This window comes from Pezoporus wallicus, unplaced genomic scaffold (genome assembly GCF_028554395.1).
Source record: "Pezoporus wallicus isolate ANWC-B61680 ecotype Strahan unplaced genomic scaffold, APGP_CSIRO_Pwel_v1 scaffold_3294, whole genome shotgun sequence".
Lineage (NCBI taxonomy): Eukaryota > Metazoa > Chordata > Aves > Psittaciformes > Psittacidae > Pezoporus > Pezoporus wallicus.
In genome coordinates, this window is record NW_026635478.1 from 14,886,058 (window position 1) to 14,897,084 (window position 11,027).

The window sequence follows — 11,027 nt, forward strand, 5'->3', positions numbered from 1 at the left end:
CCAGCTGGGTTTGAACCACAACAGCTCCTTCAGAAGAAGGCTAGCCCTTCCTGTTATTGCTGGCCACAGAGTCATAGGATGAATGAGTTTGGAAGGTTCCTCTCAAGGTCACCTGGTCCAATGCCCTGCTGAAGCTGGGCCATCTATAGCCAGTTGCCCAGGGCCATGTCCAGACAACTGTCCATGAAGGGAGGCACCATGGTCTTTCTAGCCGGCCTGTGCCAGTGTCCAGTCACCCTCACAGTAAAAAAGTGTTTCCTGATGTTCAGAGGGACCTTTCTGTGTTTCAGTTTGTGCCCATTGCCTTTTGTCCTGTCACTGGGTACCACTGGGAAGAGTCTATCTCTTCGTGTACCCTCCCTTCAGGTATTTATATACGTTAACAAGATCCTCCCCAAAACATGTCCAGACTAGACAGTCCCAGTTCTCTCAGCCTTTCCTCATAAGATTGACGTTCCAGTCCTGTTACCGTCTTTGTCACCCATTGCTAGACTCCGGTATGTCCATGTCTCTTTTGTACTGATGCTGTTGAGATGTTGAATCAGAGGATCTGGAGGTATGCCACCTCTCAGTGCCTGCCTATGCCATGAGCACATTCACACTGGGTGCTGGGTGTAGACAGAGTTCCCAGTAGAAGTGTCCAAAGCTCACAAGGCTTCTTTCTAAAACTCATGCTGTCCAACTTTACTTCCTTTTGGACAGCAGTTGGGTTGCCAGTTTGCTGTATGCTTATGTAATTTTTCACCTTGTACTCTTGCTATTTACCTTTTTAATCTTGTGATCTTGCTATCAGCCTGCTTCTGTCCTGAGAAGGAGCTCTGCAGAGCACAACACATTGTCACAGTCACTGCAGCAGTGTCATCACAGCTTCTTGGACTGTCAACAATTAAAATACCCATGAACTTTGTGGTTAATCACCTCTTCCCACTAATGGCTGGTCATAAGACATCCCTGATCAGGTTAGGAAATTGAAGTTGTTACACTTCCACTGCTCTCCATTCTGTTGTAGACTGGGTTACTTTGAGCAGCTGAAAACAGAGGTTGCATATTCACGTTTCTTGCCTTCTGAATGTAGCCTCAGGTTTCCTGTTTTACGGGTGTTGAGCCTTGTCACTCAACATCTTGTCGATCGAAACATCTTGTCATACGCAGTCTTTGCTTTGGCATGGAGGGAAGCAGATCAGAAACTTCTGCAGCCGAAGAGAATGAGGAAATAATTTATACGTCTGTCAGATTCTCGCAGACTCCTCTGCCTAGGACCAGTGCTGCACGGGAAAAAAGAGGTAAGGAAGGTCAACAAAAGACTTTATATTGAGCAAAAGCAAGATCTACACTCTGAGCTGGCCACCGATATTGAGTGCCTGCTTATGGTGCTGTTTCTTTGGTTCTAAAACTGCCATGAGTATTTTAATGTAACAAAAGCCAGTGGATCAGAGCCCCTGCATTGTTTTCCCTCCCTTTCTCTGTCAGTCCCCTTTCGGTGGCTACTCCAGGACGTTCAACCTAGGCATCCTTTTCTCTAAAAAACATTTGCAGTTTTGAAGTTGTCTGCTTGTCAGCGAGAAGAGATTGTCAGCAATAGTTCTTTGAAGGGCAGGCGAGATGTGAGTACAGATAAATTAGAGGCATATGCTAATCAGAGATCAGAGACAGAAGAGGCATATGAGATCATCCAGACTCTCTCCCGTGGGGCTCTGCAGGATTCTTCTGTGATACATTTTTTCCTCTGTTTTCCCTGTTCTGGTTTTACATACCTCCCAGTGAGCAAATTTCCAGCGCTTGTCTTGAGCCAGTTCTGCAGGGTGTTTTACTATCAGGAAGATTTTCTTAGTGCTTTCCTTCAATTTTCTGTTTTCTTATTTCCACTCCATTCCCCTAGCTCAGGCCTTGCAAATGTCACACTCGGAAATTTCTCTGCCTGCTTAGTTGAGAAATACTGCCTTAGAAGAGTGAGATTTTGCATTGGTAATCATTCCTTGTGTCTCCTTCCCATGAGCTGATTTCTTTTCCTCTAAACACCTGTGTGCTTCAGACAAGTTGTGTTGCATTAGCTGCAGCACTAATGTTTTACCTCAGCTTTTTTTCCAAGCTGTTATTACCATGGGGGCTGTCACTGTGGGATACTAGATTCTATGCCCTGATCAGAATGACTACATGTATCTGTAGTTGTTAGTGCTGCCTGGTCACTTGCTGCACTATGGAAACAAAACCAGCACAGAAATCCCCAAGGTTCCTATCTGGTAATCACACTCCATTTGCTTAGAAGGCAGTCTTGTTTTTGCATGCATCAGAAATAGTGTTTTCTGTTGCATCAGAAGACACAGGGGCATCCCTTCATTCCCTGCCATTTGTGTTCACTTCCACCCTGTTGGAGGTGGAGATTACCCAATGCCATCTTGAAATTTTTTACAGTTTTCTTCTTAATAGTCCTCCTCTCCAAATTTCCTCATGTACCCTCATCTTTCTGAGCTGAAGTCTTAGGGCATAAAATAAGGAAGCCGATCTTTTTAACATACTCTCTGGATATAGTATCTGATTATTTCCCAGCTCTCTTCTTCGTGTGAGGAGTCCCTAGGGAGCACAGTTTAAATACCTTTCTTTAGAAGATCTTTTTTTCAACTCTGTCCCTGCCTCCGTTATTTTTGAGAGATATGCTCTCAGGTATTTCATCTCTGTTTTCAAATGCACACGTTTGCTACCAAGTCATTCCTGTGATGCAGTATCGCAAGTATATCCACGTGTATAGATCAGTCCTCTGGTCAAACCGACTCTTTTTGGCACTTGTGGACTCCTCGAAAATGAAGAGTTGTTCTGGTTGGTTTCTGTTTGGCTTACAGAGAACTTTAGATAGGCCACCCTACCAAAATGTCAGTCTAGCAGTCACTTAAGACAATGTTGGCCTGTGTGGCACCCTTGTAGTGACAGCAATAACCAGGTCTGTGCCTTAGCCAAGGACAGGATCCTTGTTTCTCAAATTTTCCTCCCTCGCCCTAGGTAGTCATGCTACTCCCCTACTGACGTAGGCAGGAGCTGAGGGGAGCGAGCTATTTGGGGCAGTTCACAGATGTTCTTCAGACTGTCCTAGAAGACTTGAATTACAAAATGCTAACAGTTTTTAGATTTTGAACTGAAATTGGATTCCCAAACCTAAAAATATTGGGTCATGTTGCTTGCAGCCTGTCACAGTCACTTCTCCAGAGCACTGGGAGACCTGGCATGGTGCTCTGTATCCTAGAAGGTTGTAACACTGGATATTTACATTAGGTAAAAGGTTCCCTCTCCCTTCCATTGGGGAGTCTTTTCTACAGTTCCTCAGACAACTACATGGAAATATTTCTGGACGCTCTATCCAGTTTTCTCTCTTGTGTTTCGAATTTATCTCAGATACTTCTCTGATCCTCTTCTACAAGAGCTTCACATGTAGTCCTGGGGATGAGCACAATCCCCTGAACCTGTTTTAAAGAAGGGAAAGTGCAGGGTCTCCCTTCCATAAGGGGTAAAAATCTCGATTTATGGACTTTTTAATTCCACTTTCCTGGTTGATCACTAAAGTTCAAGTGAGGCTTAAGTTCTCCTCAAATACTTCAATATGATTTTCCCACTTCACTTTTTTCATCCCTAAATTTTCTGGTGGCGTATTTTTTTCACTTTTAACGACTGAAGTGAACTCTTCCATTGCTCTGGATGTGGAGGTGCCCGAGGATTTTATTTTGATGCTGAGTCCAGTCATTTCCTTTTTTTCTGCAATTGGTTTGAAACAATAGAGGGTGAACTGCTCTGTTCATTGCCAGGAGGCACTAGCTTCAGTGCTCAGTGCTAACATTTAAAGATTAACCCTTTCACTGACCGTCATCCCTGGAAGTAGTTTTCCCTAAAATCAGGACCAGCTGTCTGGAGGATGAAGGAAATAGCTTCTTTGAGAGGCAAGAGATGAAGGAAAACAGAAGTGCAAATCCTCATAAATGTGATCTCAGAACAAAGAATTATGTCTCAAAGGATATTTATCCTCTTTTGCTTTGTTTTCAGTTGTAATCTGCAGAGAAACAGCTCCACCCTGCCTCTTAACCTCTGCCTATCTGCATTCTCTGAAGGCTCAATCTGATGGCAAAACCCAGGTCATCAGAGACACAAAGGTGACTTTACAAGAGGAACAGAGTTCAAGTCCTTCAGTTCTCCAATTGTCTGCTTGCATGAAGCTGAGGAGTAGGTTGTAGCTGAAAAGTTGTATTTTGTAACTGAAAAGAGATGGGGTTTTGTTCTGTAAAAAAAAAGTAAAGTTGCTATTTTTTAATTACAAGTGGGACAGCTGGAAGATCCTGCAAGCTTCAGGAAGTGTGCCAAAACCTTTACCTTAGAAAAGATCTTTCTACCAGAAGAGTGACACAGTGAAGCTCCTTCATGCTCTCCCGTGTTACCTTAGAAACTTCTTTTAGCCAAACCTGCAGGTCTAAATGTATTTCTATAATCCAGAAACTGGTCTTAAAACCAGTTAAAACTAGGTGAGCCTGCAAACCGTTCTAATATCATATTACTGTAAAGCAGAAACTGGTCTTAAAAGTGGTGAACTTGCAAACTACTCTAAGGTCAAACTAGGTGAATTAGTATTAATTTATTGACCTGGTCTAGTTTCTGTATTTGGACAAACTTCCGGTGTTTAAAGGGTTCATTCTTGTTTTCAAGTGAAGTCCCTTCCCCTTCTGTTTTAGCGCTGGCTTTCTTTGTCCTTCCCACAATATTCTTGATACGTGATGTGCATTTGTTTCTAGCCTCCACCGAGAGGTCCTAATAAAAGTCTTCACTTTTACTGCTTACAACTGTGTTATTCTTTTAGCCATTCCTTTTGATTAATCTCTGACAGACTTCCTCATTTTCCTGTAGTTTTCCATTCTGAAATCATTATACCACAGTGCCTTTTTGTTATTGTTTCTGGATTTTGGCTCTGTTGAATCTCGGCGCATTTGTGTTCACTGTGGCAGAGAAGCTGCTGGATGGAGCCGTGGTGAGCAGGGTGGCCTGAGCACAGCTCAGGGCAGTCACGAGCTGCTTTGCTTTCTGTGGTTCTTGGCTCGCCGCTCTGTGAGTTGCCTATTGACAGTGTCTAAGCATTCAGTCTCAGCATCATGCCCTGACATGGAATTTGCATAATTTAGTGAGATCAGTTGACATCTGTTATCATTGGGCTTCCCTCACAGTTGCTCTGTTGGTTTTTGGTTGTGCTTTTTTTTTTCTGGTTCATGAGTGCTGTCACCATCCTTATCTGGCAGCCCATAATATAATTCCAACCCTGTAGTATTCGCCTGGTCTGTGGGGATGCTGTTATTGTTATTTCTTGATGCAGTTAGTTATTTAACTTAATTTGACTGTAATTTGGCTTGAGGAGAGAACACCCCCGTCTGTCTTCCCTGTGTATTTCATATCCTATTGCTATGGCATGCTGCTCACAGCCCTTCTTCCACCAAGTTTTAGATGTACTTGCTGTGGTAGTGTCTTTGGTTAAAGATAGCCTTCCTCTTTGTCCATCTTATTCCTTAGACTCCTGGCCTTTTTTAGGAGGGCAGATACGTTTCTTTGGGTCTCCTGACATGACTGAGAGAGAAGCACCTCAGATTTCATAAGCTTCATCAGGGACTTTGTTGCTGTACGTGGGTAGAAGACTCTGGAGCACAACAAGAGCAGGATGTGGTAGATAAGCTTAAGGGAGAAGCACAGAGAAATCCTGGGTTCCTCAACATCAGTAACCATTAGTTGCACATCTGCTGCTTTTTAGAAAGTGCTGTTGTCTGTAGCTCTCATACTAAGATTAATAAAACAGGTGGGGGCTGAGATGTGGCTGACCTGCAGACACATAAACCTCCCGGGAAGCTTAGGCAAGGAATGATGGCTTCTAGCCCAGCTGAAAGCGGGCCCTGGTCTGGTGGGCAGGGGTGTGGGGAGCTCCCAAGGAGGGAGCAGCAATGGCAGCGATGGCATAGTGATGGCAGTGATGTGCAGAGTGTAGACAGCAGTCTCTAAGTAGTTCAGTTCCTTATGGAAATGCCCAGAACACAAGCAAACTGTGTAAAGCCACTGTCAGTTTTCATGTTGCTCCTGTTTACTATGGTTTCTTATCTCTTTTACAGCTCCCTGTCTGTGGCCAGAAGTTGTGCCAAGCTTGGCTATAGGCTTTGGGATACTGAGCATCTCCCTAGCGACTGCTTTGGTATGGAAGATGAGTAAGTGCACAAAGGGGTGCTGAGGATAAGCAACCATCAGCAAAGACCACAGATTCATCTAAACACAGGAGCTCAGATCCTGAATTCCATATATGGGGTTAAACCAGAAGCTATTCTAGGTTTCTACCAGCCTTAAGTAGCAACTGCCTATCCAGAATATTGTGAAGAATATACTCCTTGTGCAGACCCCAGGCAACCCATTTCAGAACCTGTTGCAAAGAACAATGAAAGATACTGAAAGGTTTCTGTAGACTTGTCTGCAGCAATTACAGTGGTATACTACAGATTAATGATACAAGGTCTGTAACAATTCTGCATGCATGCAGAAGGTGCAGACTATGTGGAAGAACCTACTGTTTGTTGCTTAAAATTCGTTCAACCTAAGTGTGATGATCACACTTTACCCACAGAATGATGTAATTTTTTCCCCTTACTTTTTCCACACCCAGAGTGCTGCCTGCTTTCAGATAGCCAATTTTGTTTCTCAGGTACCTTGAGCAGTTCGGAGGAAACCCAGTGGGGCTGGGGCAGGGGGAAGCAGACAGTGTTGCACCAGCATCAGAGTGCATGTGACTCTTGTACAAATACCTGGAAATTGCACAGAGGATCTGAAGTTCAGTGTTCACACACTGTTATTTTTAGATTCTTTTCCTCACTTGTGTTTTCTGCATTGCAGATATCCAGAAGAGCTGCTTTTCAGCAGATCCTTGCTGAAAAGTGTCTTTCTGTTGGTTAATGGTAGAGAAAAGCTGGTACTTGGATTCCTTTACAGGTAACTCTCAGCCACGCTGCCCTGAGCAGTGGGTCGCCTACAGAGGGAGCTGCTACTCCTTCTCCAAGCAGAAGAAGGACTGGCATTCCAGCCGGCAGTCCTGCGAGGCACAGGGAGCTCATCTCCTAGTGATCAGTAATACTTGGGAAATGGTAATGGCTTTCTTATTCTCTGAGGACTTCAGTTTCCTTGCAGATACCTCAGCGACTGACATCCAAGCAGTACTGTCAGTCTGGCAATATTTTGTCTTTAAAGGAGAGGAAGGATTTACAACTGTGATGTATAGTTTAGTTTCAATGTATACCTTAGATGTTCCCAGCAGACAAAGCAGCAAAAGGAAGGGAGAGGTGATGGTCACTGTCAGCTACTCAAAATCATCTTATGAAGGATATTAGCAGACAGCCTTCTCCACTGTCCCACTCCACCTCCCTTCTACCCCCAACATGGGTGTTATGAATGATTACAGGAAAAGACTGTGGAATCACTGTACTCGTTGCCTACAAACCAGTACAGCCACACTCTCCAGAGATCCTCCCTCTGCAATAATGATGCCTTTCTTCCCTGCAGCCACTCCAGCTCCTCCTGCTTAGTGACCTTTGCCACTGTCTGTGTTCATGCATAGATATTTCTTTCTCAGTCTGTTTTCAATGCTTACTTCCCCTCTCTGCCAAAAGCATTCTTATGCTGGTGAAATCAGAAACCGTCTGTTACACTGCTCATTTTCTAGTAAGTGCTCACTGAGGGCAGTGGCATGTATGACCACAGACGAAATGGGTAAATCTGATCACTAGGGATGTGAGGCACATCTGCCTAAGTAGAGCAGAAGTACCTGATTGGTTTTGTGCAAGCCAGGACTTATTAGCTCAGGTCCACTGAACGTGGACAGTTTCCAGCCCCTGGACAGAAGTTGCATTGTATGATGTTCTGTGGGAGCTTACAGAGCCATGTTTCTGCTCAACTGGAACTATGTACCAACCTCTCACGCTTGCTTAGGCAAATCCTGATTCCTTGGGAAATACCTGTCTTCCCCACATTACCCATTTCTCTCCATGAAGTAAGCCTCCCCTGCTCCAGCTGCTTTATTACTGCTGTCTCTGCTACTAGAGTGTTACCCATTGTCCCTTCTCAGACTTCCTTATGTTAGCAAGACTCTCCTAGCTAGTTCAACCTCCCTTCGTCAGGGAAGCAGTCACCTCCAAACCACCAGCAACACTCAAGCATTCCCCAAGCTACTCCTATTCCCACCACTTTACCAAGTTTACCACTTTGTTAATACTTCTGTGTGAAGATGTCTGCTGTGAGGCTTTGTTCATAGCAGCAGGAGATAAAGATGGAAGAATGGATCCGTCATACACTGAAAGGTTGCTGTTGTTTAGTTCCTTTACAAATGTGGACAAAGTTCTCTCTTTTGTCTTTATTCCTTTTTATTTTTAAGGAGGGGATTTACTTCAGGGCTGAGTTTCAGTTGCAGGCTTCACCTTTAAACAGTAAGCAGGAATTAAAGGTTAGGCAAAAGGAAATGAATATTGAAAACACGTAGGAGGAATGTTTGTGTAAAATGTAAAGAGCATTGGGGTTTTTAGACAGATCTGTCAGTGCCTGCACATCCTGCCCTGACCTGATTTTACCTTTAATTGTTAATACTCTGTATTAGCTTGCTAGCTAGCTGTATAGTAAAGCACCAATACTAATAGCATATGTTCCTACATAAAGTGTAGTATACTTCAGGAAACTGGGGTGCAGTTGGCTCACATATGTTGCCCTGAGAAATGGCCTTTGAAGAATCTGTCTAGGACCCTTGAAAGCACCCTTACTTCCTTGTGAGTGTACGCAGTTTTTATTCCAGTCATGATTTGCAGGGCTGATCTTCCTGATTAGAAGGTGTGGAGAAGCGGTATTGTCAGCCATTTATGGAACAGTCAGGCAAGAGGATATATCTTGCTTTCTGTTCTATTTACGTATCTTTACCTCCATTTTCAGGCTGCCTTTCCTTAGTCACTTTGTAATTCATCACCATTTCTAGGAGCTGTTCAAGAGTATTCAACCAGAGTGTTTCTGGATTGGACTGAGGAACAGCTCAGGCTCTGGATGGATTTGGGAAGATGGCTCTATATTCAATGGCACCAAGTGAGTTTCATTGTGTTTTAAAAACAACAGTGCTAATTGCCTGGTGTTCCAAAATCCCCAGAGTTCCTGCATCAGATTTCAGTAGCTTTCTTCCTGGGCAGATTTTGTTGTCACCTGTATGGCACTGAACTCAAGGGGGTCTACTTTTTACTGCCCTGCACCTTGTAAAGGCTGTTACAGTACATGTGAAAAGCAGGGCTAATGTTAGTATCTCACTCTCTACTTCCCTCCAGCTGCTCAGATCAGCAGTCGTTTACCTGTACTGCTCACTCAGTTGCTCAGTCAGAAAACCATATGGTCCATCTTGGCTTAACTGGATTTAGTCACTTTGCACCCATTCTGCCAAGTGATGGTGTCACTGAGTGTGAGTACCCAGCCCTTTGCTGCTTTACTGGTGCCAGCCCAAGTCAGAACCTTAATTTTGGGTCAGTCTTGGGCAAAACTCAGCATTCTGCATGAGGGAAAGCATTATGATTTGGTCCAGTGACTGCCTGGCCCTTTCCCTTTTATGGCAGTGAAGGAAACTAGTTAGTGTCTAACACTTCTCCAGTGAGAAACCTCTCTCAAGATCATTGTCAATAGGTCGGTAATCTAAGAACTTGGTTTAGTTCCCTTCTTAAATCCAGCTTTCTGTTCTTACAAACTCCTTGGAGACGATCATCTTTCCATGAAACTCTCAGCTCTGCCATTCTCATGATGGTGGGTACCACTTTCACTGTCAGGGCATCATGTCCATGTTTGGTTATGATTTTGGTTCCACAGTGGCAAACTTACTTAGATGTGTAATCTGCAGGGTTTTACGGTTTTCTGGGTGCTCATATTGTTTTCTAACAGCTGTCCTTTGGAGGCTGGGTTCTTTCACTTCCTCTGGGCTCCACCCTCCAAAATCAGATGTTGTTTCTTTCTCGCCTACTGGAGATACCTCAGCATTTTCTCTCAGTCTCATTTTTGTTCCATGTCTCTTGCAGCATCCTCTCTAACAGCCCTGTGCAACATTGTGCTGTCCTGATGAAAGATCACTTCCAGGCCTCCAGCTGTGAATTTGCTGCTCCATGGATCTGTGAGAAGTCTCTTAGATAAATCTCATGTGCATTTTCATCTCATAATCATCTCCTCAGTGGTACAAGTGGATCATTGTCCTGCAAACCAAAGGTCTACACAAGACCAAGGATTTGCCTCTCACACCTCACAAAGGTGTTTTGCAGGGACGGGTTTGTTGCCCATAATGGTGAGTTATCAGCAGCAGTAGATCCATTCTCAATCAACGTGTTGGCTTACTGCTATTTATGACCACATGAGACCTGGAACATATTCCCTGGCCTAGTCTTTGCCTTGTGTGTCCTATAAGGGCAAACAAAATTTTTGTCACAAAAGATGCTGGGTCTTCAGATCTCTGAGGGTGAGCTGGCCATTCCTCCATTCCTGAGCATCAGATTTCCTTTCCATTCCCTGCATCTCCATTGTCTGGCGCTAGCAGGACTGGGAAAATGAAGCCTGGTTTCCAGTGCTGAAAACATATAAACAGACTTCTACCAGTGGCAGCCTCTCATTTTGCATTCCAGTACTATGAGTAGGAGAGAAGAAATGAGACTTCAACTTCTGTAAATCCATCAGTGAAAATAAACTGCTAGTACTGCATTGGACCAGAAGTATGCACCCATGTCATTACTTTTCTCTGTTGGAAGGAACCAGCTGCACTCCATGCTTTATAGGCCAACTTCAACCAAATGAGTCAAGAGGCTGGAACTTCTGGAGTCAGGAACACAGTTGATCGTGTGTTATTATTGAATCGACCAAGAACATGTTTCTGTCTCTCCCTCTGCAGTTTCATAACTGCAGAGAGGGGAAGCAGTGGCCAAATCCTTACTACAGGGAGCTTTCAGTTCAAACAGAGCAGAGACAAAGAGTGTGAACAG

The 11,027-nt window shown here is 44.0% G+C and overlaps 1 protein-coding gene across 1 annotated transcript; it reads left to right on the forward strand.

Annotated features, from left to right (window-relative positions):
• On the forward strand, positions 1-10,760 carry KLRG1 (killer cell lectin like receptor G1). The gene is made up of 6 exons (XM_057429399.1): positions 1-959; positions 1,153-1,283; positions 6,120-6,212; positions 6,985-7,136; positions 9,008-9,111; positions 10,080-10,760. Exons 1-6 carry the CDS (start codon positions 898-900, stop codon positions 10,189-10,191), a joined length of 654 nt encoding a protein of 217 aa, XP_057285382.1. The 5' UTR covers positions 1-897; the 3' UTR covers positions 10,192-10,760.
• Positions 10,761-11,027: the final 267 nt, after the last annotated feature.